The sequence below is a fragment of the Epinephelus lanceolatus genome, chromosome 7, assembly GCF_041903045.1.
Source record: "Epinephelus lanceolatus isolate andai-2023 chromosome 7, ASM4190304v1, whole genome shotgun sequence".
Classification (NCBI taxonomy): domain Eukaryota; kingdom Metazoa; phylum Chordata; class Actinopteri; order Perciformes; family Serranidae; genus Epinephelus; species Epinephelus lanceolatus.
The window spans coordinates 21680519-21708449 of NC_135740.1; the positions used below are offsets into that span (position 1 = coordinate 21680519).

Genomic DNA, 27931 nt, shown 5'->3' on the forward strand with positions numbered 1-27931 from the left:
CGGATGATTTTGCGGCGATGCTCTTAAATCAATCCAAGACCGAAGAGATAATTTATGTCCCTGCGGTTGAACACACCACTTGATGCTTTTGATGCACGCTGCTCCGCTGAAAACAACTGGTGTTTTGAAATCTTGTGCATCACACAAAGAATCACTGTGTGAAAAGCAGCAAATCAGATGTTCCTCTACGTACAGTTTTCCTTTGATGCCATGTGTTCCTCACATAATTTGTATGTCTCGTTCTGGGCCAACCCTGCTTGATTATTCTCCAATGTATAATTGTAAGTATCTGTGTAGTAACACTTAATTAAACCCAATATTGTTGTGAAGATGCTAAAATAACAACTTATTATAGTTAAACTGCTACTTGATACACACAATGCACAATATCTCTCAACAATGTAGAGCTCTGTTATATTTCTGTCCACCTGTAGAAATAAGAAACACTCCTCTGGCCCATGTTTATGCTGGGGGTGTTTTTGTATCCTCGCACCGCTACATGGAGCTATTAACGGCATGAGAAAAGTCACCTCACTCCTCTGACGTGCCTGGAAAAAGACAATGATGTAAATGTAAACAGGGCCTTATATAGCTGTTGCTCAATATCAGGCTATCTTTGGAATTTCCACTGTTAGCCGCGGAGCGACGCTTAAATATGAACACATGGAAGCAAAATCCCTCAAATAAGTTACAATCCGTGTTTCCTCCGCTCCTCATCACTTCCCACTTTTAATGACCTCACAGCTAATATGATGTTATGTCAATAGATAATTGCATCCAGCGATGTTTTCTATGGAGCACTGCTGAGTGCGCCTGTACAGAGAGTTCCTCTTGGCTGCAGTGTGTGTACTCCACATCCTGGGCTTCACTACCTGGCACCCGGCCCCTTTGCTCCTCTGTGTGTTCCTGAGGTCCTTGTGGGCCTTCACGGGGCAGCCGACTGGCCGGCCTGTGTCCAGCTGTTTATTTTTCAAAAGGAAGAATGTCGGCGCTGCTGTTAAACACTGTGGTTTCACAAAGCTAACTTTAATAAGACGGCTGATGAGAGACAGAGAGGGGAGGGGATGTGGTTTATGTGTGGGTTGGTAGTGTGCATAGTGTGTGTGTCTGCCAGAAACACACATACAAATGCACAAACACACACCTGGAGTCATTTGCATTAGCTGTTCTGGAGTTCAAATTCAGCCTCGCTGAAATGCACGTGAATTACCCACAATGCAACTTTCTTAAACCCAGACAGATGTTGTCTCAAGTGGCATCACTTGAGGCAATTTATCAGACAAACGAGATAAGACCCCGACCGCTAGATAATCCATACTCAACACAAGCCAAACTCGATTTTAAATCTAAACACAAGCTCGACCCACTTTCTTAGTAATATACCATTCTTCATTGCAGCCCTTGACTTCAACGATAGAGACATTTCCAAACTAAATATCTCCGACTGTCTAAGAGGCAGCATTCCCCTTGTCTTCTCCAAATAAACTGAACACACTCGAGGCGTCTCTTACAGCGAACTAGTGAGAATAACAGACACATCAGCCGAAGGATAAAAGTAACCTGAGGACACGGGGCTCGCACAGCTGTGCATCAGAGCTGCTGTCCATATGATGATGGGATCTGTAGTCTGTGATACAGTGTTAAACACAAAGCAGGCTGCAAGGGGAAGACAAAGTGAATAGGGGATGGATACGGCTATTACCTTTCTAGCAATGTCCATCATAAAGCAGTAACCATCAGTGACTATAGCTACACGAACACCAATGTGATTCTGTGCAGCGGCAGGATAAAAAGTATTTTGTATTTTAAAAAATGCATATTTTCTTCCCTGGTTTGAAATCTGCAGCATAATGTAAAAAGCCAGCTGGATTTTCTGCCACAGGATACACTCTTCATAACTGACTTCATACGTCCTGAATTTAAAGTAAAGCAGAGCTGCACACTAAAACACATGCCTGCAGACATCAAAACAAACACACATGCACTAAATACATGGCTGCAACAAGCAGAGACTGACACATGCACACACACACACACACACACACACACACACACACACACACACACACACACACAGAGCTAGTTATGTGCTGCTCTCCAGCATATTAATACAATAAAAAAAAAAACTGCCCATAGCTATAGCAGAACGAATCTAAAATGAGACCACTTATGAAAACAAATTTCCTGCGTTTATTATTTCAAAATGGTCATTAATTATACGGCCTGTGTGTTCGTCCTGTGGTGATAGATTGTATAGGTAGCTGCAAGCTTCCTGTCTGATTTATTATGGCTTTAAAAACCAAAACGCAGCCCTGAGGGGGGTGCTGGCCCCATTGTGGGTCTCCCTAAAGCCGGCTTTCCCCGTCTCCTCCTCCAGGTGGGGGAGCAGGAAGCTGGGCAGGGAGAGCGTGCAGCCTCCCCTCTGCTTCCTGAGTGAGAGGCTGATGTTATACTGTATTCCTCAGCCTGCGGAAGACGGTGGGAGCATAACAGCGAACAATTACATGTGTAGCAATAAATACAAATAGGTGTGCCTGTGCAAGGGACGTTCCTAACGACTTATTTCCCAGACATTTAAACGGAAGTTTGAACCTTGACTGGTCAACTTATCTAAAAGTAAGAAAACATTTTTAAAACAGATACATACAGAAGATATCTAAACGCCATTTGATAGTGTTAATTCTCTTTCTTTATTAACAAAATCGGGTTTTAAATGCCGCTTAAATGCGTGGCTGCACATTGTCCCACAAAACAACTCACAACATAAAAGATAACAGATAACAGTCATTGAAAATAATATCCTTTAGGAAGATAAATCTTTGGGAAACTCTGCGTAAAATGGCAATTTCATTGGGTGAACACAATCACATAGCAAACAGCCAATCCTATGGTTAAAAATCAAACAAAAAAACCCATAAGAGTGTGTATTAATGTGTTATTTAAATGTGATTAAATAATATTAACACATTTAATCAACTTGTATTTCTGGTGCCGACTAGTGACGGCAGCAAGATTTAATCGACTAGTCAACTAATCACGCACATCTCTAGCGTGTACATGTTAAATGCATCAGAGAACCCCGCAGCGAGCACGCTCTCCAAGTTATATAAACACACATACACACATATGGGGGCCTTTGTTCCCCCTCAGTACGTTAATAAGCTCTTATCTGATGGAAATTGATCTGACCGCACAGCCAGGGGTCTGACCTCTTGCCCTCATATACACTAACACCAAATACTTAGATGCCCTAACTGACTGAAGGAGCTCAGTCCTGACTAATGTTTAAGATACAGCCATGCTATCCCATGTTTACTGATCAATAATCCAAACACAATACATCAAGACAGGCTTGATCAATCAGTTGTTTGGTCTATAAAATGTCACAAATGTAGAGAAAAGTGTCCTCTGGTAGTTGTGTCACCAACAGGCCAAACTCCAAGAATATTCACTTGAAAAGTAGTGAATCCTCACAACTGTGTCATCAATACCTGGAAAAGCAACTAAGGTATATTCCTATAGGAAGTAAAAAAAAAAACATAGTTTGCAGTTTTCATCTAAATGTTCAAGGAGGCTGTGCAAATCTTGAATTCCTTCCTACATGAAAATCCCCCCAAAATGTCCTGTCAGTCGGTGCTGACTGTGCTGTTTCAGCATCCTCTCCTGCTGCAGACTTCAGCGACTGAGTGACATTAATGAGTGTATCTGGCGAGCATTTCATTTTGGGCCCTGTGCCCAAGTGTGGGCAGACTGTGTGCCCCACCTCGCTGGTATCAGACCTGTTAAACACCCTTTAAATGCAAATTGCAGCGATGACAATACACTCCCCCTACACAGGACACATGCAGCCCCCACATGGTTCTAATTAGCCAAGGCACCGTAAAGGTGTTGTGTTCATGTGTAAGTAATGAATCTGTGTGTGTGTGTGTGTGTGTGTGTGTGTGTGTGTGTGTGTGTGTGTGTGTGAGGTTTGTGTGCGAGCATACGTAGTGTGTGTCTGTTGAGGGAACAGGCGGGTGTTAATTGCAAACACCTGAAGCTTGTAAGCAGGGCTGGACTCATAGTTTGCCTAAGCCTTAACAACTGCTGGTCGTATCTGTGAGCATTAAAGTGTCACAATGCTGCCTCTGCTGAGCAGCTACGAGACGAAGATGTCCCTTGGCGTCAAATTCCTTCTCGGCAGTGTGTCTGCTACTCCACTGCTGACTGAACTAGAGAGCGTTACCTTTAAAATACCTTCATATTTCATACGACAGAAGTCATTCAGTCAGAAGTGTCACTGACACACTCAAGACATCATCATTCCCAGAGCTGCTGCAGAAGTGCTGCCCCCTGTTGGGCCCCCGTCTTCATGCACGCTGAAAGGTGAGCACCCTGATGCGGTGGGCATAGCTTTAATGGCAGAAATGCCGCTCATGCTGTGCGGCTGTGTGTCTCTCACACACATACAGGCAGAAATACCTTGGCCTGTGATCCTGGTGGTGAGAGATTCAAGTTTCAGGTGGGACGAGCTGGTGCTAAAGGGAGAGGAGGGTCTCTTCTTACAGTGTCGTGTTGAGAGAGGTGCCTCTGTCGGCCCGTCAAAGGCTCCGAGACATAAACCCAGACTCGCGCGCACACACACACACACACACACACAGCACCACATGTAGCCATATGGGACCATGACCAGACTGTACACTCTCTCGCAAGGACGCAGATGGGATGCACACATTTAGGCACAGCTCTGATGCATACATAAAGCATTTTACATGAGTCACATACTGTATACAGAGCTTGGCACAAACCTGATAGTACCCAGCTCGTGTGGCTTCTTGAGCACAAAGCACCTCGACAAACTCTCCAAATCTAAATCTCTCAGCTGAGAAACCCTCTTTAGAAACATACGCTTTTTTTGCAGTAATGTTCGCAAGTCTGTATTGAGCAATCTGGGGAACTGTTGGGCTGTGAAAAACATAGTGCGTGTTCACAGGCATTCAGTTGCATCAAAGCCGCAATAAACAAAATAGCCTTTTGTTTCACCAACAGGAAAAAAAGACATATTTAAAGACCAGAAAGTGGAAAGAGAGACTTTAAATAGACTTCTGAATAGTTGTGGAGGGATTGTATTTCAGTGCCAAAACCGCCTGATTGCACAGCAGTTCAGCAAAATTGACAGGAAAATGGGATGCAGCATGTGATACAATAATATGTTCTAATGGAGAAATTACCAGTGCCCAGCAAGGGCAGTGCAGAGTTGACCTCACTGGGCAACTTTATACAAGGCACATATACCTCTGATTACTATTCTACTGAGTCATGCTCAGGAGAAATTTATACAAGTGGAACCACAGGAGAGAACTGCAGCTTGTGTTGACAGCTTCAGATCTCACGGGTCCAAAGCAAACAACAAACACTTGCACCAACTTCACTAGCCAGCCAGACAGAGCCAGCGAGCCATCTTGGCACAGCAGACTTCAGACGGGAAGACAGAATGTTTTGAAAGCGGGCCAGAAATTCCACTTGTGAACGCTTTCACCTGTTCTTGTTGTTGCAGGGCTATTCACACCCGCAGACAAAGAGAAAGAAAAAGAAAGGAGGAAGAGCCAGGGAGAGAAATTTCCCAAATGTGCAGATAAGCGCCTTAAAAACTCTGGTACTTCTTCATGCAGCATTTTAAAAGTGAAAAACGTGATAACACAAATGATGAGATTCCACTCAAGTTGCAGTTTTTAAAAAAGTGGAATGTCGTGAGTGCCAGTTTCAATAAAACACACACACATCTTCTTACTGCAGGCCAGAGAATTCCCCTGGCTTTAAAACCACAACTTTCCCCTCCACAGGTGAGGTTAAAAAAATCCCATGTAAACCATTAAACACACAGCTGATCAGTTCGGCACACCCACTCATGTTCACATCACATCAAACATCATAGCAGCAGCTTCGCCCAAAACACCACCTTTCTTTAATCCACAGGCCTCTGTGTGTAACACGATGTGGATCACACACTGTTCTCCACCTGTGGAACTATCACAAGCCTGTAACGAACACCGCCAACCAAACGTGGCCCATCTTGGCACACGGCTGCTCCGTCTATTAAAAATGAGCGTCCCCCACTGACACGAGGCTGCGGGGCTCGAGCTGGACGTTCCAGCCCCGCTGATCTGCTGAGTGAAGAGCCCTGCTGTCACAGTGTGGGCCCTTCCACAGGCCCAGGGGCCCCACACAGAAAAAGACACACACACATGCACTCTTAAAGTTCAGTAGAGCTGCTGAAAGCATCAGAGCCAGACACAGTCATGCCTAGACTGTAACTTCCACCTGAGTGGGTTCAGATTTATAGCGTCTTGTTTGTTTTGTGTGTGTGTTCTGGTAAATGTAACGGAGACATACCTGGAGGACAGGAGCACTCTTGGCCAGCATCCCTAGTCGTCCTTGATTTCGGCATCAGCACCCCCACTTTCTGCAGACACACAGAACAAATCTCAGTCCTAAACATGTTTGTGTTCGCACTGGGGAAATTGTTGAGAACGGAATGAGATTAAAATCATCTCAATAACAATTACGAGATCATAATCTTTTTCCCATTACGCACAGCTCAAGAATGAAAGGAGCTTCCTCAATTTCTTTTCCATGTGATGAAATTATAGGTTGCTGTCTCATCGGTGGTTATGTCACCCTATAAAGAGATTTAACTGCAAACTAATTGGCCAGCTGCATGCAAGGTTGATCCCTACGGTCATACGTTGAAAGGGACTCATTTCAGGAGGGGGAGATAATTAGGGTGCAATTGCCAAAAAGTGGCAAGTCTGAGTGTTTGTCAACTTCACATCTGTCTGTATGTGCCACATGAATGCACATCTTTTTGATGCTAATATCTCTGTACATGGTTTATTCTTCTTATCCTTAATTGTGGGAACTTTTGCACATGCCCTAGAGTGTATTTGTGCACATTCCTGCCCAGCTCTGTCATTTTATATTTTTATTGCAAACATTTCTATGCATTATTTATGTGGGGTTTTTTGTCTATGCTTCAAACACTAAAGCAAATTCCCTGTATGTGCAAACCTACTTGGCAATAAACCGGATTCTGACTCTCACTACATGTGCCCCCTGCTATTACGCGCACTTTACGCACAAAGACGCGAAGCCTCTGTCAGAAGTTCACAAACACAAGATGTATTGATCAATGACAGTAGACGTCAGGTACCTCTTCCACGAGCCTCCCCACTGAAGTGCTCAGCTCAGGAATTAGGGTCCCATCCTCGTTAAGACAAGCCCTGTGCGGCGGCTGGAAGATGGACGCTTTGTCCATCTCCATCTGCAGTCGGTTCTCCAGCTGGTGGGTCTTGAGGCTCATCAGAAGACACACGGTGATGGAGCTCAGGGACATCAGCATGCACAGAGCGATGGGAAAACCTGGAAGCCACCGCTGGACCGCGGACTTTGGAGCACACTGACACACCGGCTTACTTTCCCCGATAGAGTCGCTGGCTGTATCCATGCTGAGATCCTGCCTCACAGTCCTCTTGGTAAATAGAAAACAACTCCAAACGCCTTGTTTGTTGGTGTAGCGCTGCGATTAAACTCTTCTCAGGCTCTGCGGAGTGGCTAAACAGCGCACCTAACACATTCACAACACTCAGCTCCAGTACACTATGGCACGGGGTTCAAAGCGCTGTCTTAAATTAGTCTTGGAACAAGAGGCAGCAGCAGCGCGCACCGGGTTTATGCCAGACACAGATGGGAGCGATCTGGATGCCAACCAGAGAAGAGGCGCCTTCTGACTTTGCAGGTTGTTGTTTCCTGTCGGGGAGTATCCTACACGGATGTGCAAGTGCAACTACCATTGGGTCCAATTGTTTGCCTCCCTAAAAGTTGCACGTTGAACTAGTTGAGATGCGCCCGCCCTGCTGACCACGTGGGAGGCTGCGGATTGACAGCTGTGAGACTGTGAGGGTTTGGCTTGGCCAATTTGTGATCACTCAGGCTCCTCTGCACAGTCTGCTAGGATTATTTTTCACCATAATCTTTCCAAAACCACTCGACTGAGATTTAAAGACGACTTGAATAGTTACTGGTGATGATGTGCTTGTTGAGAAACTGAGACACATGCAGAAAAGTTATGTTATGAGACTTCCAAATACATGACATGTTTATGTCTCCAACAACTGATTTGTGAAAAAAGGACACTTAAATCCACTTTTAAACTAGACTACTGGTATGCCATTGTTTAGTGTTAATGGAGGACGCATCTGGCACACAATATATTGCAGAGAAGTAACTGTTATCCTGAAGTTCAGGATAACAGGACTATTATCAGCCAGATAACTGTCAAGGTAGTGATCCTGTAGGGGAGACCGGGGCTGGTTGGCACACATTTCCCTCTCAGTTGTATTTCTCTGGCAAAATCAATTTTAAAATATTCTCACAAGCGGCAAATGAAAGGTTAAGATCTCAGCTGTAAAAACAACAAATAAAAAGTATGTTTCTTTAATGTAGCCTACACGAATGTCTTCGTAAAATGAGGTGATTCATGGCTAAAGTCATGTCGTGCATTTGTGGAAACCAGCCCCATTACGGCACTGGTTAGCAACAAATCAGACAAAATCCAGAAAACATAAGACCTACATAAAACATCTGCCAATTAAAACCAAAACACATTTTCCATTGACTTTCAAAATAAAAAACTAACAATATAAACATCGAATTTAATTTTTAAGTCTCTTTAAAAACACTATGTTACAACTGGCCAACCTACTCCACGCACATTTGACCCCACTTTGCGATGGGACTAAGCCAGCTACCACCACTCATCACAGACGTTCAAATCTGCTATCAAAATATAGCTGATCTTTTGTCTATTAATTAAAGTAACACATTTCCAACATCTCTAAACGTTTGATAGTAAAATAACAAAGTGAGTGACATCCAGATGATCTAACATAGTAGCTGAGCGCAGGCCAAGAGGGCAAACATTTTGATGTTTAGTTTCTGTAACCTACAAAGTACCAGGAATTAGCTGCGTGCCAACCATCCCCCGTCTTCCCTACAGTGAGGATTCCAACTCAATCTCAAAACTTAAACATCTGGAATAGTTGGGAATTGGGTAGTGAAGTCTTTTTTAGGTCTGATATACAGTTTGAAATACATCTTTTCATTGCCAAACCTACTATTTCTCCTTTTGGTTAAGTAACCCTCTCATGGTTTTAAGACAGTTGTCATCAATTCAGCTGGTTTTAAATGTTCACAATGTCCATGCAGACTTTATTCAACTTTAAATGAGGTTCAAATATTTCAACAAGGAAATGACAAGGAAATCATTATAGATTTGTGTTAACCCTCTCCTAACTCTACCACGTTGGCCATCAGTGAAGTTCCGATACCTCAGGCAACACTTCTGCAGTAATCTGAAAGCTTTTTACTGCCATCCTGTGGACTACCGCAGGTACTGCACCCAACTGAAACTCAAAACACCCACACACACTTCTGTCATCTGTTCACGTTTATTGAGAAAATGTACATGATACTGCAAAAGTTACATAACCAGTCAGTGAAAAAAGAAATAAACAAATTCTATGTACAAGAGTTTTCTGCCTGCAATAGCTTTTTTTTTTTTTAAACGACGACAGTGCTGAATAAATTACTGGTGAGACTGATGCAGTTCTCCATCTGTCACATTACCCATCACCTACTTTACGATGCAGACAGAACATGGACACAACTGGACTATTCATGAATAAAAAAAAACAGTCTTACCAGCATTATGTTTAGGAGCGACAAATTAAATTACAAAAAGGTAAATAAATAGAAATCAGTTTGAGGGATATGTCACAACAAAAAACATGCCACAAATGAAAACATTATTAGGTGATGAGGAAATGCAGTTTGGGACAGGACACAGCAAAGCAGGGCAGTGGACTGATACAGTCAGTTAAGGTACTCCTCTCCTGGAGAGTCAGGAAGTAGAGGCTGGCACCGTGCACCATGATACATGTCATGGTGAAAGCCAGGTCCTGGCCGAGGTTACAGGTCAGAGGTTTACAGGTTGAGGAGTTCAGTCCTTTTTGCTGCTAGTGCTGCTGCTGCTTCTGATGCTGGTGCTGGTGCTCTTGCGGTAGCAGGAGAAGAAGGGATGACGGAGGGCCTGCTCCAGACTGAGGCGCTTGGCTGGGTCATACTCCATCATCTTCTCTATCAGGTCAAACAGCTGGTTGTGGTCTTCACACGTTGACAGCATGTAATGCTGATAAGAAAGGAAGGACAACTTTAAAATATGTCGCGATTAATCTGGTCGATATTTTAAAGCATGTGCAGGGTGAACAAAACATAAGAGCCCTGCAATAAGTACCAGTTTGGTGATGCTCAATTTCTGTCTCTGCATGAGACTATTAGGTGCAATTCAACTTGTGACTGAGGTAGAAGTTCAGTGTTGAACACACTTTGGGAAATCTATCTTCTGAACAATAAGACTCTACAACAGCCCAATTCAAACAGAAAAATAAGGAGAAAATGAACTTAGTGTGAGACCTGACACTGATTCAGCAAATGATACGATTTAAAACTGGGTTGATATCAAATGCTAAGCTAGCAGATAAAAATGAGCAGCAAAATAAAAAGCAAGCACTAAATTTGTACAGTATCTAGTGTTGTTTTGAATCAGCCTTCATCCTTCCACACGACGTTCACAACATCTCAAAACAGGGTGGGGGGATGCAGTGGAGAGACGACCCTGCCCTTTTAGGAGACAGGTTTATACAATTTCAAACCATAGGTCCAGCTGTAATATTTCATCATTTGTTATATAGTGTCTCAGGCCCTGATCACACAAAGTGATTTAGCAGCTGGAGGTGCATTTTTGTAACTGTTTTTAATGAGAATGAAGCCTTTAGCTCGCGTTTCTGCAGCGCATCGCACACTTTTGCTCTGAACTGCCCAAGTTGAAATAACTGAGTGGAAAAACACCCCATGTCATCCCCCTTTTCATCATGGTCACGAAAACAAGTTTACAGTTCTAGTGGTAGCGATTGCTGGATACCCAGAGCTATACAGCCTGACAGACAGCAGGTTGTCATCCTAAAATATGCCTTGAAACCATCATCAAGGCGAAGCTCCTAGACCAACTGGCGATACTCCCTGTGATCCACCCTCTTTTTTTAGGCTCTCATGTACACACACACAGATCTCCGTTTCCTTGCGCCTTGCGACAAACTATTTGCTGACAGCCTCTCACCCTCAACAACAGCTAGAGAAAGTATCCTCTGCCTAAACATTTTAGGAACTAGATACTAATTACTGGGGGAAAAACAGTAGATTGATTACACAAGAAGGTTAGTGTAAGGACGTGTTGGTGTGGTTGGCATTCAATTAAAAAAAAAAAGCAGTGCGGTGCTGCTACGTGCAAAACGCTTTCTGTGTGATTGGCACCTTGGGCTCAGTGGGTACATGCTGCATAATTAGGAATCCTGTCCTTACTGTGGAGTTCAGAGCTATGTACAAGTGTTGAACCTCTGAATAAAACTTGGCTGTACTGATTGCTACCGTGCTAGCTAACACGTTCACATCAGAGTTTCGGCGTTGTTGGAACGTCTATTTTTAATCACATTTGATAAACACGGGTGTTTTCAGATGCGAGTCTTGGAGCACACTTTGACTATGTGTGACTGTCTCCAGTAGTATTCCTCTCACCTTGAGGGGTTTGCAGTGTTTCCTGACATATCTCCCAGAAGAGCTGTGCGCATCCCAGTCAAGTTTGCCCCGATGAACGTACCGCCGCTTCCTGTACAGCAGACAATCATTACAAGATTAATGTAAATGAAAAAAATAAATTAACTATCTGCACATAATGTTAAGGTGGCTTTATAAATGCTACAAATAAAACACTCAGTGGTCCACATACTTGGTTTTCTGCAGGAGGTGTGTGGGGATGGGGCCCAGGACTCTCTCCATCATGGCAAGATGCTCTTTACTGTCATGAGTCTGAAGGAGAAAACAATATTACAAATCATAAGAAATGCCATGGTAAACGTGACAGTAGTAATAATTTTTATTAAGCTCTCTGCTGTCACGTACCTGGAAGAGAGTAGATCCAAGGTAGTACTCAATGAGTATGCAGCCTACACTCCAGACATCACAGGAATGGTCCCAGCCAAGATCTGAAAGAAACGATGTTCACTGAGTAACACATCACCATAAAAGGATCTGTCTAAACAAACAAGAAAAACAAACACGTACCTAAAATGACTTCAGGAGCACGGTAGTGACGCGTTGACACCACAGAGGTGTGGTGCTCGTGTTCATATGTGGCGTTACCAAAGTCCACAATTTTCACATCTGGGTTCTTCAATGTTCGTTCATCACGTTTCTGAGGACAATAACACAACCCCGTTACACACACAAGAAGTTTTGGACTTAAACGTATACGTTGGCAGGTTTATGTTTCTTTTGGACACTTACCAATTCAGAGTTGTACTCCATATCATAGTCTGAATCAATGAAGAGAATATTCTCAGGCTTCAGATCTGTGTGAGTCAGCTTGTTGTTATGCAGAACTGAAAGACAAGATCACATACATTTTAAAACAAGCTGTTTTTTCCCTGTTCATATACTGTATTTTCTGTGCATGCTTGTGTTAATTACTCACATCGCACAGCCCGGATGATCTGATACGCCATGTGCCGAATGTGTTCTATGGGGAAAGGCTGGAAGTTGTTTTCCTTCAGGAAATCATAGGTGCTGAGGCCAAGCAGTTCAAAGGCAATACAAACATGGCCGTGGTAGTCAAACCAGTCCAGGATGTGTACACACGCACTGCAGAGGAGAGGTATAGCAGATGCAAAATAAGTTTCTTGCATGGCAAATCTTGAACATAATTTCATATGTGACGAGCACAAGATGATTGTGTTTTTGTGGATTGACTTACTATCTTTTATCAGTGTCAAGGGACTTCAACTGTTCAAGCACCTCTACCTCAGACATAGCTGCCTCACGGTAGCGGTCTATGTTTTTAATGATCTTCAGAGCCACTCGAGCTCCATCACTGGAAGCACACAATATAAATACTTTTAATACCAAACGCAGGAAGAAAGAGTGAGAGAAAATATTAAAAACACTGAGCTGTGAGGAATATTTTCTTACTTAGTGTGATCAATGCATTCGACGACCTTCCCAAAGGCACCCTCTCCTAGTGTACACACAATCTCATCTACAGGAAATAGAGAGTTGAAGTTAGAAACACAACACTGACAAAGTGAAACACTGCCGTTTGACTGGTTCACTGCCTGATGTTGCATTGCTGTTTAGCTACACTACTATAACAGGCTTCTGAACACTGGAATACAGCTCAGTACTAAATATATTACACTGACAAGCAATATTTAACCAAAAAAAATGTAAGTCTATTAGCCCAAATACTTCAGCCTCTACATTAATGTTTGGAAATAAACCAGACAACAAGAGAGTGAGAGAGACAAAGTGTGAACAACAGTAGAAAAAAAAGGTATATATTCTATACATCTCGCTCTCAGCATGTCTCCACTGTGATAGATGAGGTGACCCTCGTCATCATCCTCAACACTCCTGGATCTTTTCCTGCTCCTGCGCTGATGGCTCCTCCTCTGCACCGGAACCGCCGCAATCCGCCATCACATCAATAACCCATCAGTCAGCCAGCACCAGGCCACCACAATGCGACATCGTCATTCATTCAACCAGGCCAAGGGGGGGAGGTGTAGGGGTGGATAGATTCGGCCCGTTCAGTAACACCGCCAGGCGAATGGACGGAAGGACGGAGCAGCAAATTCAAATTCAGCCCCGTCAGAGAAATTGGGCGCCAGCCACCACATAGTGTGTGTTACAGAAGAAAAACATGGCAACAAGATTTTCAGATGAGAGACTTTCTCAGAGTAGTACAGAAAAAAAACTGAACTTGATTGATTACAGTCTTTCTACATGTAGTTCTTTGTATCTCTTCCGAAACAACTTAATTCTTTACTAACACGTCCCATAACTGCCCACTTAGATTTCAGCACAAATACTGGGTCCACTTTTCGCTAGCAAATCTATAAACACTCACAATCTCTTACTTCCTGAGCCCCCAAGTCCCCTACATGTCAATATTGGATATCATGCTTAATAGTGAAGAGTGGGACACACAGAGATACAGAGAGACAAAGAGATAGGTGTTAAGCATTGGCTAAACACCTGTGATGACCCATTCGATTTGGTGGCAAAGACAGGAGAGGGGAGAAGAGGGGAGGTAGGAGGTTCTCGTACCGAGGACGACCTGTGGCGAGAGTGGCTACGTCTGCGCCTTCTGTCTCTGTGCCTGCGGCTGCTTCGTCTGCTGCGACCACTCCGACCACTGCGTCCGGATGACTTGCTGTAGTGATGCCAGTCTCTGTCTTTGTCCTTGCAGGTGCCTTCACGACTGTCCTCCTCACAGGCCATGCCGAAACTGTGGTCCCCAGGGGTTCGCTCCCTTGAGTCCAGCCTCTGGTTCAAACTGCGGGTCTCCAAGTAATGCCTGCAGTCAAACAAAAACAATGACAGACACAAATCAAAAACAAGGACTAGAAAGCATATGTCAGGTCAAACGCAGCCCTGTTCCTTGTCTGTGATCAAGCGCTCAAATGAAGACTGAATATGACGGTGCCAATGGTCCGCCTGTTGCCTGACACTCTATCCCGAGCCTTTTATGTAACATTTGGAATTAGCAACATACTGATTTACAGACACCAAACACCAGGAATCCTATTCAATGAGGCTACAGTTCAGGAAGTATTTTATTATCAGTTTAATCACTTTGAAAATAGTACTTCTAGGGGTATTCAAATGCCAACATGTAATGAATGCCCCATATTTAGGCAATTTTGCCAATTATACAGCTGTCTCCTTAGCAACCCAAACCCTGCCTTCCTTAAAACTCATGCACCCTGACAGAGCGCCACACTGGCACAGTATATGTGCGAGGCATTCAAAGTTGCTGAAAGCTTTTCAGCACAACCTGATAGTGCGTAATACGATCTGTGATTATACCACCTGCAGATCTAAGTACGCAAGAGGTGAACACTTATGAGGTATCATTTCTGCCAATATGAAACGAAGAGAACAAATATCTCAAAAGGAAATTTGTTTATTGCTAACATAAAAATTCCTAATACAATCAAACAGTTCCTTATAGATGCCTTGCTGTTTAACATCCTAATGTTTGCTCGTTATGGTTACGTTTCCTCAGAATGTTTCCAACCCACCCGCCTAGCAGGCCATGTTAGCACCTTAGCATCTAAAAAAGACTATGAACCCCCCCCAGGGCCCTAGCACCCTGGTGGTGTCAGTTGTCTTCTGGGAGGAGGTCTGCCTCTCTACAGAATTAAAATAGAGTATATCTGGAAACGTCTAATGTAACCCCTTGGGTCATCATACATGCCCACAAAAGCTAGAATTGCAAAACATTAACATTGCACAAAACTTAACCAGGTGACACTGAAATTGCAATTTGACTCCGTTACCATTTAAGGGCAAAAGGATTCATTTTAGAAAATGTATCTGACATGCCATGACAAAAACAAACACTGCAAGTTAGACATATTGGTATGTCAGAGTTGTGGTCTACAATCAGGGTTGGGATTAGCACCGCCAAATGTCCAAGCAGCTGCTAGATTTGCTTCACTCAATAGTAAAAATACAAAACAAAAAAAACAATGGTAACTGAGTGACTGGTAGATTTTGGAATCCAGCAGCCACAGTGACAGGTGGATAAAAGAAAAAGTTAAGTTCAAACCCTGTCTACAATGTACACACACTCTTTGGTATGGAGCACATGAGCTGATAACAAATCTGAAGTCTTGTTAGCCTCACTGGAAGTTTCTCAAAACATGGCAGCACACGCCACTAAAATTCTGAAACAGTATAAATGGACTCATCTAATAATAATGGTGCAAACTACTACTTACTATTCTTAAAACCTCAACTGGTCTGCATTCGAACAGTTGCTTCCCAATTAAATCAAAGCATCATTGCTGCCATGTTTCATGTTAAAACAGGTATTACACTTAAAGACAATTTCCAACATCATCTAATGATTGTCAACATATCTGCCAATTTGGCTCAAGTTGCCTTTCTTGGATACATTTAAAGGACAAAGTGAAAGACACAATATGTCCATTTTTAATTTTTATCCTGACATTTATCACAAATTTGTCACATTTTTTTCCAATAAATGTTTTAATATGATGGTTAAGCAACTTTTTCTACAATAAGGTCAATAAAAAGCTTTTATTTCATATTTCGAGTATACCTAACACTTCATGTAACACTGTAGAACTCCTTCACTCTCATAATCTAGTTGTTGATATATTGCTCACTTCAGTTAATAGTGTACATTAAGAAACCAAAACCCCAAAAAGGTCTTAGAATGTGAGTCGGCACGTTACACAACAAATGATCGATATTTACCCATCATACGTTTTCTGGTGACGGTGAGTTTTTCTGGACTTATTTTCTCGTTCACTGCTGTGTGAATCGTGTTTCTTCCGCTTGCGACAATCCATTCTCTCTTCCCAGCTGTACTCGTCAAGCCAGACACCCGGGGAGCGCATTCGCTTTGAGTGTCGCATCTGAAAGACAGGGGAAAGACAAGTCAAACCAGAATTCCACAGAGTCATAATTGACAATATGTAATTTATCAGTCATTGAAATATTTTTGTAGCCATGTATTTAGACCCAATGTTGTGTTTAAGATGTGCCAGCTCAAACTGATAGTAGTATAATCTGTATGTGCGGATATCTGAATATATGCAGAATCTGTGGCCATTGGGACAAAATTTTAGTAACTGAAGTGCTCTGGTTTATGTTTGTAGTACAAGTAGCATTGACCAATCACGTGTAAGCAGGTTTTGGTTGCATGCTTGTAAACAGTCCTCATGGAGAATAAAAGAGGCTGAATCAGGCCCCCAGGAAACGCAGCAACTTTGAAGGCAATTTCAGATTAAATCGTTTCATCCCCATTTAAGTTAGCGAAGGGCTAAAAAGACGTTAGCTGCTCAATTTCTTGTGCACTTGTTCAGTGAGCCCAAAAATGTGGAAGCTCCACCTAATTTTATACCCGAGAAGTCAAACTTTTTTTGACTCATAAACCAATGAGCAACTTCCTTAGACACTCTGTGTGTGTCTATGGGCTGAATAAATTGAAAATCAGAATCCACTGGTTGTCTGACAACGGTGTAGCTTTTCCTTTCTAAGTAATCTGAATTCATATGCAGATATCCGTTTAAAGATTAGCCAAATTTCTGTCTGGATTTCAGTTGCTAAATGAGCTGTATACAACGACTAGACTAGTGCACAAAAGAGGAAGTTATGGCCTGGATAACCGCCTGCACCGAAACACCCAGAATATCAGCAGCTGCCCTCCAGGCAAATTTGTGCTTCCTGGGATAGTGAAGGCATGACCCACCCTATGGCCTTGCTATACTTGAAAATGCAAATTTGTGCCTTCCCCAGAGCCTGAATATCGTTATGCAATGATAGCCAAAGGGTTTTCACATTAAGAGCTGTATATGTGCAAAGTGTTGAAAATTAACTTTTTGTCATGGCTGCTGGATTCCAAGATCTACCAGCCACTCAATAAATTACCATTGTGTTTTTGGCTGGTGAGCGAATTTAGCAGCCACTTGCATATTTCACCAGCATTTGGATGTGGCTAATTTCCAACCCTGTAAATAATAAAAAGGGATTAAAGTTGATCATTCAAATCAGTCAATCGTTTATCATGTAAAAAAGTAACTACCGTTCTTTGGCTTCAACTTCTTCCAATATTCTCATAATCAGCTCATCTATCTTTCATTTTAAACTGTAAATACAAATCTTTGCATTTTAAATTGTTGGTCAGACAAACCACACAATCTGAAAGTGTCATCTTGGGCTCTAAAAATACGTTATGGGTGTCATTCCTTTTGAATGCAAATTAAAACGTCAAAGTAATCAAACAATTCTTCGTGAGTCTATTCAGCAAAATACAGTGAAAATGATCAGTGGTTGCAACTCTCAAACTAAACGAAAGACAACCTTCCATATTATGATTGCGTAACGTCATCTGTCTGCAAACAAATGCATAAGGCGCAAGGCAATACTTGCAAGCGTTCACGTTGACGTTATAACACAAACATTACTCAATATTTACGTTAGCTTACTAGACGTTAACTTCCACGAAAAAAATGATCGGAGAGCACGAAACGCAGGGAAACTAACTTGGGGCCAACGTTAATATACATTAATGTCGACGTTTCCACTACGCCATGATGTAGATTTCACGGCCTGACAAAGTCGATGTTTAAATTCCATGTTTATCAATTGGTGCATTTATGTTAAATAATATGCAACCCAAGATGTGCTAACTCATTTGATAGGGTTGTAATAGTAGTCAACTGGCTAGATATGAGCAGATACAGCAGTAACGTTAAATCGTCGAATATCAGTTTGATCTCAATCCAAAGGCCCATCGAGCGCCGAGCATCCTAACTACATTAGCCACCCCTACAACAACATTACGTTAAGGCTACCTTTAACAGCTTTATACATGTTAAACTAAGATATCCCAATGTGGTAGCCACCTTTAAAATAATAGTTGCCACAACTGTAAGTAGCTGCACTCATGTTTGCCCACTTACAGTACCCCAGTAAACACATTCTTGTACTTAGCCATGGCTAATTAGCCAGATCTGCCATGTTGTCGAGACGTCGAATATCGGGAATGCTAACTAGCTAACGTTAGCTTACAGTACGGTCAATACACTAATGCCAAACTGTAGGTAACCGAAAAAAAATGTGGTTATTGTGATAATGAGAAATTGTCTTACCTCTCTTTTACAGTAATGTGATTCGAAAGAGTAGTTCTGTCGGTTATATTAAAAACTATGAACAAAGAAACTTAAAAATGCCTCCGACTGTTCGTCTTCCAAGATGGCGAGCTTCTCTGGAATCCGACAGAACGTTCTTAAACAAATTCCATGACGCAACGGACGCGACGCCTAATAACAACGCCCACTCACTATAGATTTGGGATTTTACTGTCCTGAGTACATTCTTTCAGGCACATTCAGGAAGTGCTCCGGGTACAAATATTAATAGCACTGTATGGAGTCACAGCTGTCGGTAATATTTGAAGATGAATCAGCCAAAAGTTGTTGCAGTTGTCGACAACCGTCGGGATCCAGCACAATGACTGGATCCAGTCACTTCTGTTCATGACATGTAATGTACATTTGGCTAAATCTATAACTAAGTTAATAAAATCAAGCTTAAAAAGCATGATTTTATGAAACATCATCTGTGACTTGGAGCATCAATTTGGTTCTCATGTGTCTCAAAGGGAGGTGGCAGGGCCCTTCAAATTACAATGGAACAACGTAACCTAAAAATATCAGACAGTAAAGTCTAATTTAATATATATATATATATATATATATATATATATATATATATATACAAATTGAAAAATAATTTGAAAAAAAAGAAAAATTGAAATTAAAAAAATGAAAATAAAAAGAAAATATTACAAAGCATAGAGGCTTCTCAATAAAGTCCTTGTAAGGTTCTCTCACATAAGAAAATCTACACTGGATTATTAAAGCTGGCATCCTGAAGGCAGCAGCAGTCCTCGATTAGGTGAAAATTACAAGTACAAATATAACCAAATAATATTTCTCATTCCCTGCTCTTTTATTTTGGTAATTAGATGATCTCTGCTCATATTGAGAGTAGACATATACTGATAAAAGGCATTTTGGGAAAATATAATCCAATTTAAATATCAATAAATGCTTCTGACATTACATTGGAAAAAATGCTGAATATGAAAATGTAAATGTATGGAATCTGCGACATATTGGATGTGAGATGCATCATTTTAAGTTTTTTTTTATTGAACACACAATAGAACAAAAACAGAGAGAAAAATACATCTTCTCATAAGGACTATACATTTTTGTACAATGAAAGTTGTGAAATTGCAAAAGAGTCACAAGAAAAAATATAAATAAAAAAACAAAAAAACAAAACTGGGGTTTTTATAAGGTGCAAGTACAACAAACATTTTATAGATCACCAGGCATACAATTAAAGTAACAAAGACCCTAGAGAGGAGCAAAGTCTAAGGCATAAATCAAATAAGCAAGAAACGAGATATATCTCCACAGATCTTTCTGGCTGTTTTGCTGGAGTACAATTTTTTAAGAGATAGGAAAAATAATTTGAAATCATTTATAAACCAGTCAAAGGAGGGTTTGCTATTTCTCCATTTACTACAATGAATATGATATTTACCCATTAGAATGATCATATTTATCATATCAGAGTTTAAGTTTTTTTTTTTAAATCATCCCTGCCTTTAATTTGAGGTTTTCCTTTTATATTATATTGTTCTGTGTGTTATCTGCTATATATTGACTTCCAAGGTTATTCGTATTATTTTCTATAATTTTTTCTCTTTTAATAAATTAAGAATCTATGGATATCTGGTTGTGGAGAACCCTCCATAGCCAAGATTTGTAGTTAAGTAACTCTGGAGCTTTGCCTAAGAGGCAATACTCAGGGTTAAAAAAGACAAAGGCAGCATATAGGTCTACTGTGCGCTTTGAATTGTGGGTAAGACATGTCTGCGCCCTGCAACATCCCGAGGATCACCTTACCTATGTGCCATAATTGAGTTATTTAACGTATCAACGAGGATTTTGAGCTGCAGACCAGTGGACATTGTTGGTTTCGTTTAAAAAGTGATTCTCAATATGTCGGAAAATACCCAGAAGGTCAGCGTTTCCGGAAATGCGCTCTCGAGAGCTGTGATTGCTGAAATGCTGGCGAAGAATTTCGAGAAACTGCCTGACATTGATCAGAAAATCTTCATGTACGGACCCTTGTATCTGGGGGGGAACGGCGGCCTGGCAGGATTGATATCCAACAGCTTGTACCGCAGGGCCCTGAACGTCTCCCAGGCCCCCATCACCTCCAGCCTGCCCATGGCCGTCCTGCCCTTCCTCACCACAGTAGCCCTGTACAACGCCACAGTGTCCAACCCCCTCATGGCAGGTGACCTCAACTGTCCCACCTGTGTGTTGATCCGAGGTGCGCTTGTTGGTGTGGTGGGTGGCGGGGTGTACCCTATCCTCCTGGCCTTACCTGTGAACATGGGGCTTGCAACCAGGTACAGCACCACACCGATGCCAGATAAGGGGAATGTGCTGCGGTACTGGGTGGATGTGTCCAGGCCGATCCTGAGGAGGATGAGGGCGGTACTGCTGCTCCAGGCCTTCTTCGGCATCTACCTGAGCTCCAGGCACTTTGAGACTTACACCAAACTGGCCCAGATAACATTTGGCCGAGGTGTAGAGGAACTGAAAGACTAAAATGTACCCAACCTGAAAATAAACACCTTTTATATTGACTGGCAGCTACTCGTGGGTTATGTGCTTGTATGATTAATTGATTGATTTTCTCCCCAGAAAATAAAACTAAGTGTGGACTACCTTTCTAAGATGTCAAAGTTAACATGAAATTAATTGCCTAAAATTTTAAACAGGCTTTTAAGATGATCTCTATAAGAATTAAATCATGAGATAAACCTAATGTGGCATTATAATAATCACTTTATGTTCTTATAAATAAGAGCTCAAACAATTAATCATCTTTAGAAACATAATTGCCAACATTTTTATAATCTACTAAGTAGTTAAACAAAGTGCCTAACATGCAGATTTATTACTTTTCTCTTTTTCATAATATTTTAACTCAATACTGCTTAATTTTGGACTGTTAGTTGGACAAAACAAGTAATTTGAAGAGGTTGCTTTCAGTTTTGGGAAATTATGAGGGGCGGTTTCTATTTTGTGACGTTTTAATGAGAATAATCAACTTATCGATACAGAAAATTGGATATTAAGTTAAGTTAGTTGCTGCCCTCTTTAAGACAGTGTTTAAAGTAGGCCTGCAGCTGCCTAATTAATGTATCTTTCGGTGTCTCAGGTTTAAATTACGCACTGATTGCAGATAAAATATTTTTAATGCCTGGACATTTTTGTTCCTGATGAAACCTTTGAAAATGCCCATGTGCAAACCACAGTGGTTGCACATCATTAAAATGTCAGGGCTCGTTCATTTTTTTGAAAACCCTGATTCCATCCATTCATCCATGTATATCTGCTTATCTGGGGCTGGGTTGCAGGGGCAGCAGGCCAAGCAAGGCACCCCAACTAGACCCAATAAGATTCTGATCAAACCCTGATTGTTTGCATGAATTCAGTGCAATGCTTTGTTCAGTGCACAAAAACAAATAGAACTCAATCAAACTAAAAAACTTGTCATAAACAAAACAAACTGAAAACAATCAACTACGCATGGTTTACTTTTATTAAAGGCTTTTTAGGAACCAGTCACACATTTTTGCAGAGACGTCGGAGCCAAAATTGTGTCTGCTTGGCCTCAATAACCATGAAAAACACTGTACGCACTCCACCCTTTGAACCACACACAGCAGTGTATGCGTGAAAGCAAAAACTTCAAAGATGAACCTGGCAGTGCGATGACACCGTTAAAAGGAGCAGGACTGATGTGATGTAGGCGATTGTCATTGAAAACACACTCTCAACACAGGCAATGTTTTATTAAAACATATCTTCACCTTGAACGGCAGGTTTGACTTCACATGTCTGGCTCTCTACAGTCTTAACTTATCTGGCGGGGGGGTGTTACAGGGAAAGCAACTGATGACAAATGAGGAGGGAGAATTAAAGTCAGTCTGTTATTGAGAGGGAAAGGTGCTTCTAAAGAGGAAACACTGACATCAATTATAGCAAACTGAATAAGACTGTTTTTCTTTAAAAACAAAAAGCTTATAATTACATATTTCCCCACAACCCTCCTCTCTGCCCGCCTCCCACCCTCAAAAATGGCTCCCGAATCACAAAAAAACTGCCAAAAACAAAGCTCAGTGACGATCCCACAAAACGATAAACAACACATTTCAAGTCAGAGGAACCTGAATTGTCATGACAACCAGTGATTCATATGGCACAAGTTTCCCTCTTTAACTTTATAGACGGACAAAAGTCTCCAGTTCGTCATTGTCCTTCCACAGAATGCAACAATGCGTCGTCACCACAAAGTCTGTGTCGCAGCAGTAATCTGTCTTTACAAGGTGGATACGCGTAATGCCCCTTTAAAAACACCTGTCATAGCATGCCATTGGACTTCATATTCAGTAAAGGAAAGGTACAATAAAAACTATACATCTGTCAGCACAGAAATCTCCATAAATATATTAGACAACTGAACATCAGTCAGAGAAAACTTCCTGAAGAGCAGAAAGATGAGGGGTAAATGTCACCTGTACATAATCTACACCTGGCCTCGCTCCCGTCGTGACTGTTAAGCTATACTGTAGTTGTCTTGCATTACTGGCACAACACATTGAAAAGTAGTAAACACTTTTTTTTTTAAAACAGTTCATATTCCCCGCCTGAAATAAGATACAATAAATTAAAACACGAGAAGAGGTGAACAATAAAATAGGCTTCTCCAGTCGTTCTCATGCAAAACAAGACAGTGACGATCGGAACGGACGTGAATGCATGAACATCTGGATCACAAACGCACACTCGCACACATTAAAGTACACGCGGGATAAACTGGTGAAATGCACAAGGCATGTCTTCTTCTGTTCTTCCCACGTACACACAGTTGCCATTCCTTCAGTAGACCTATAAAATTAGACAGCTGATACGGGCTAGCCAGCGCCCTTCACATCATTGTAAGTTTCATTACAGTACATTACAAGTAAAGGAGGAAGAAAAGTCAAATTAAATACCTAGACAAGGCTTTGGACTAGAGGGGGGGGGAGAGAGGAGCAAATACAAAAACAACGATCAGTAGGAATTTTATAAAGTGGTTTTCCCTGTAACTGTACTCTCTATAGTAGTAAACATATCTTCACAGAGTAAACACACATCGAGGGAAGGGAGGGAGGGAGAGGCCGTATCCTCTCCAACACACTGTACCTCATCACTGATAGTAAATATGCTGCAAAGGCATTTTGCTCCAGTTTCCGTAGCTTAACTTTTCAACTCACTTTTTTCGTGATTTGTTCTTTTGAATTCCTTTTTTTTTTAACACTCTTCTTGATGAATCCTGTTCATCGTGTTTCTTTTTTTTTTTTGTCTTCATAGAAAAACACCTAAGTACCAGCTAGGTTCCTTCACAGTTCATTTTAGTGCAATGAGAACACACGCTCCCTCGCTGGCGGGAGGGTCAGCTGCCGTTAGTGCCTCATGTCTTTCCCAGAACATTAGACCTGATGGGAGAGAAGAGAAGAAAGGTCAATGGAAGGACAGAGTGTTGGTAGATACAGCAGCATCTCTCATGTAACACGTGTTACAACTCTTACCTGAGTGCTTTCCATCTGTCTTTCTCTACCTGGTTCTCTGGACTCTCGCTCTCGTAGGAGGCGAGGTAGAGACCTGGGGAAGAATGGGAAAAGAAATGGTTGGGAAGTGAGTAAAGAGGATTGGTTGGTCAGAGCAAACTATCACGAACTAAAGTAAAAATATATATCAGCGCATGCAGAGGACGTTCTCACCGTCCTCGCTGAAGATGGGAGCAGTGTGGAGGTAGTGTAGGATGGCCCGGTCCTCCTCGAATGGACACTCTACCTGTTTCCATGTTATGAACTCCCCGACCTGCCGCGCCAACTCCACAAATTTCTAAAAAGTTTAAAGTCAGCAATCATGTTAATCAAATACTTTCTGAATATTTTAACAATAACAGGAAACTCTGAAGGCTGTCTGTCATCTTGACAGGTCCAAACAATTCGAACACCTCTCCAGTTTTGTGTGGATATTAATGTGCTACTGTCTAGTCTTGTCTTTGAGCTCATGTGCATGACCTTGTTGTCGAGCTGACTTTAGCAATCGCATTGGTAGGCTGCTTTTTATTATGCTAACTTGTGCTTCCTTGCATCCTCACCTCCCGTGACCCAGAAATGATCCCCCGTATCCGCCATCATGGAGGATCTTCCAATCCCTTAAATACACCACGAGGAGAGTGAATTGAGGAGGCTAGTGAGGGAGCTTAAAGCACAGATGTATCCTGAATGTCTATTCCTCGCATCCCTCTCTCACATCCTTGCTGGAGATGCAAGGAAGAGTCGCGAGTGAGGGGAGGGGGAGACACATTAGCATAAGGAAAAGCACCCTTAATCATTACCATTGCAGCAGCAGCAGCTGTCCAGAGTTATTAGTATACCATCATTTATTATTACGACTGAATTTTTACAACCCTATCCTTAAAAATGTCAATGTAATAGTCTAAAGCAACCTCTGTTTTTAGGAGGGTTGAAATGAGGACAAAAAGGCGACTGGCTCACCTCAAAGTTGACGTGGCCGTTGGGCAGCCGATTGGCACATCCTTCATTCAGAAAGTAAATGTCTTTGATCAGCAGACTGAAGAAGGGAATCACAATCTGAAGACAGAGAGCAGGCAGGGAGATATAGATGTGATTATGAAAATAAATGATTGAATCAATGCCAGCATGCTCTCGGAGTGATGGCAGCGACGTGGCGCCGAGCCCTACCCTCTCCCTGTTGCTGTTGGCAGTCCGAGAGCGATGGGCAGCCCCCCTCAGAGCTGTCCTGTAGTTGTAAAAGTTTCCCGTAGGATCCATCTGATGCTGTCAAATCAAATGGCAACAAGGAACACGCTGTCAGCTTCAAGTTATTACCTGTCTTGTACCTCTCAGACAGTGAATACTTGGACTGTGTTTACCTCCAGAATGAAGAACTTGGCAGTCTTGGCTTTGCCCCAAGTCTTCTTCAGCCGTGACACGGGACTCATGTTCATACCGGCTACAGCAGGAAATGGATTTCAGCTATTAATACCTCAGTACCAGGTCATGCAGGAGAATTCTCAGTACTATTACTCTCAGATATCAAAAAATATGACTCACAGATGATAGCCATGAGGGAGTTGAAGTTTCCAATGTTGAAACACTCTCTGGCAACATCGATGAAGAACTCTATCACCTGGGCCCTCTGCTTCTTCTTCGCTGGCTGTCAAAAAAGGGACAAAGAATTTATTTTTTTGTTAGATATTTCACTGTACGGTTATCTGCTCCAGGCACACTACTGCAAGAGTTAACATCACATAGCCTATTTGTTGGTGAAGATTCTCAGTCATCAAGGTCATGGTAATTGTAAGTGCTAATATCTTAGGCAACTGGACTTGCTTGCGTTTCTTGAAGACGTTTCACCTCTCACCCAAGAAGCTTCTTCAGTTCTAAATGACTGGTACGAAGTTGCAAAGTTTACGATTCTGAAACTAAGAGCTCATGTGACCCCTACGACTCTGCAAGGGTTCCCACCCACTCAGGGTTTATAGCCTGTAACTTCGTACCAGTCATTTGGAACTGAAGAAGCTTCTTGGATGAAAGGCAAAACATCTTCAAGAAACGCAAGCAAGTCCAGTTGCCTACAATATAGCACTTACAATTACATAGCCTACACTGCTACATGTAGCTCCATGCTAACGCCAGGGAAACGTGTAATGTTGGTTGTCGGTGTTGTAAATTTCTCCCTGGTTTTGAATCTAATTCCTGCTGGAACATGTCCGGCTGTGTTTAGAAGTTTTTACTGGTGATTTGTCATGGTACAAAAGGCCGGTATTCTCCGTTACAGTCATTCAACAGATGCAATCATGTTGCAGAGGAGAAGGGTCTTGCTGCAGTCTCGCTGCAGTCTCGCAGACTAACGATTGTAACAATAGAATTGTCCCTAGATCATCTTGTTCTGGGGACCGTTTTGTGTGTGACGCAGTGTAAGAGCAGTGAGATCTACAGTAGTGAGAGCCAAATGTGTTGAATGCAGGAATTAAATACAGCCCCTCATTGCTGAGAAGAAGTTAAGATGTTGTCCTTACTGTATAGCTTATAAAGAACAGATCAGAATGAAACACCGACTTCACTGCCTGGCCCCTATCCCTCCACCATCCTAACTCCTTGGACTTCCTTTCCTAACCCTAACCACAGCTAGGTGCCAAACTGTAGAAAAAGAAGAGCTGACCAATCAGAGCAGATGGGGCTCTTTCAAAAGGGAGCTTAAAGAGACAGGCCCTGAAACACAGCCTTCTCAAACGTTGAATACAGGTGTTCCAGCACAGGCAGTATAAGGAAAACAAAGTGGGTTTTTTAACATTAAAAACATGAAAACACACACACATATATATATATATTTTTTTTTTACTACAAGTATGAATCTGAAAATAAGCACACCCTCTTTCATTGTGTCACAGTGAATGCTATCTGCTGCTGCAGACACTGGCACAAACAGTGTCACTACATTTAACTGTGACAGTGTAGTTACACAACGTGACCATTAGGGGGCAGTGGCGCTCTATAGCAAATACACTGCCTTTATCTGCAGCTCTCCATTTGTTTATGACTGAAAGACTACCACAATATTAAGTTTTTCCTGGATTATTATTTGACATATGGGAATAATACAATGCTAGAGCTATGGTAAATACAAATATAGCATATATTTATCATGTATAAATATAAAAAAAATATAGAAAATGTGCTTCAAGTGTATGGAATAGTGGCATTTTAAGGGGTTTCAGTGTTAGTTTGAAAGCAAATCTCCACTCAACAGGTACAAAAGAAAATAAATTATGCATAAAAATAGGGAGCATCTTACTTCACACATACATGTATAGTATACTTCATCGTTAAAGTGCTTTCCATCAGCGGCTGTTCCATTTTGTGAACAGAGCCAGCTTTCTTTTCTTCATTTTTGTCATACTGAGTATATTCCATGTGCCGTTTCTTTCCTTTAAGGTCATTTGTCAGAACAAATGAGTACCGGGTGTACCAGCATTTGCCACTCACCATGCAGATCTCAGTCGCCACCAGGTAACA

The 27931-nt window shown here is 41.9% G+C and overlaps 4 protein-coding genes across 7 annotated transcripts in view; 1 reads left to right on the forward strand and 3 right to left on the reverse strand.

Annotated features, from left to right (window-relative positions):
* Window positions 1-7857, reverse strand: part of col23a1b (collagen type XXIII alpha 1 chain b) — a 170759-nt gene extending 162902 nt beyond the window's left edge. The window contains exons 1-2 of the mRNA XM_033633333.2: window positions 7190-7857; window positions 6373-6442 (exon numbers count right to left, since the gene is read on the reverse strand). Of these exons, the coding sequence (XP_033489224.2) occupies window positions 6373-6442; window positions 7190-7483 (364 nt within the window). The 5' untranslated portion in view covers window positions 7484-7857. The remainder of the gene's footprint in view (window positions 1-6372; window positions 6443-7189) is intronic.
* Window positions 7858-9469: 1612 nt separating this feature from the next.
* Window positions 9470-18988, reverse strand: clk4b (CDC-like kinase 4b). Of its 4 annotated transcripts, none has more exons than XM_033633081.2 (14): window positions 18834-18971; window positions 17611-17690; window positions 16444-16595; window positions 14254-14503; window positions 13493-13595; window positions 13117-13183; window positions 12902-13018; window positions 12623-12789; window positions 12436-12530; window positions 12214-12343; window positions 12052-12134; window positions 11879-11958; window positions 11668-11758; window positions 9470-10225 (listed from the first exon to the last, which is right to left on the reverse strand). In XM_033633081.2, exons 2-14 carry the CDS (start codon window positions 17611-17613, stop codon window positions 10037-10039), a joined length of 1527 nt encoding a protein of 508 aa, XP_033488972.1. In that variant the 5' UTR covers window positions 17614-17690; window positions 18834-18971; the 3' UTR covers window positions 9470-10036. The 4 variants fall into 4 exon arrangements, with proteins under 4 accessions (XP_033488972.1, XP_033488970.1, XP_033488971.1 ...); XM_033633079.2 differs by having other exon boundaries at window positions 16435-16595; XM_033633080.2 differs by lacking the exon at window positions 17611-17690 and having other exon boundaries at window positions 16435-16595; window positions 18834-18988.
* Window positions 18989-20613: 1625 nt separating this feature from the next.
* tmem126a (transmembrane protein 126A) lies at window positions 20614-21415 on the forward strand. Its single transcript, XM_033633083.2, has one exon. It carries the CDS (start codon window positions 20760-20762, stop codon window positions 21375-21377), a length of 618 nt encoding a protein of 205 aa, XP_033488974.1. The 5' UTR covers window positions 20614-20759; the 3' UTR covers window positions 21378-21415.
* A 944-nt stretch (window positions 21416-22359) lies between these two features.
* The window catches only part of LOC117261234 (ras-GEF domain-containing family member 1C-like), a 25850-nt gene continuing 20278 nt past the window's right edge, over window positions 22360-27931 (reverse strand). Inside the window, exons 7-14 of the mRNA XM_033633571.2 lie at window positions 27902-27931; window positions 25967-26069; window positions 25786-25865; window positions 25595-25690; window positions 25388-25483; window positions 24602-24725; window positions 24410-24482; window positions 22360-24316 (exon numbers count right to left, since the gene is read on the reverse strand). The exon at window positions 27902-27931 is cut by the window's right edge and continues 69 nt beyond it. Of these exons, the coding sequence (XP_033489462.1) occupies window positions 24292-24316; window positions 24410-24482; window positions 24602-24725; window positions 25388-25483; window positions 25595-25690; window positions 25786-25865; window positions 25967-26069; window positions 27902-27931 (627 nt within the window). The 3' untranslated portion in view covers window positions 22360-24291. The remainder of the gene's footprint in view (window positions 24317-24409; window positions 24483-24601; window positions 24726-25387; window positions 25484-25594; window positions 25691-25785; window positions 25866-25966; window positions 26070-27901) is intronic.

What these genes read in the sequence shown, in the direction of transcription:
- clk4b (XM_033633079.2), bottom strand. An exon ending in GATCATCCGGGCTGTGCGAT is followed by an intron (nt 12,531 to 12,622) that starts GTGAGTAATTAA and finishes CTTGTCTTTCAG; the next exon opens with TTCTGCATAACAACAAGCTG. An exon ending in TGCTCCTGAAGTCATTTTAG is followed by an intron (nt 12,135 to 12,213) that starts GTACGTGTTTGT and finishes CGTTTCTTTCAG; the next exon opens with ATCTTGGCTGGGACCATTCC.
- tmem126a (XM_033633083.2), top strand. Translation starts at nt 20,760, where the DNA reads ATGTCGGAAAATACCCAGAAGGTCAGCGTTTCCGGAAATGCGCTCTCG.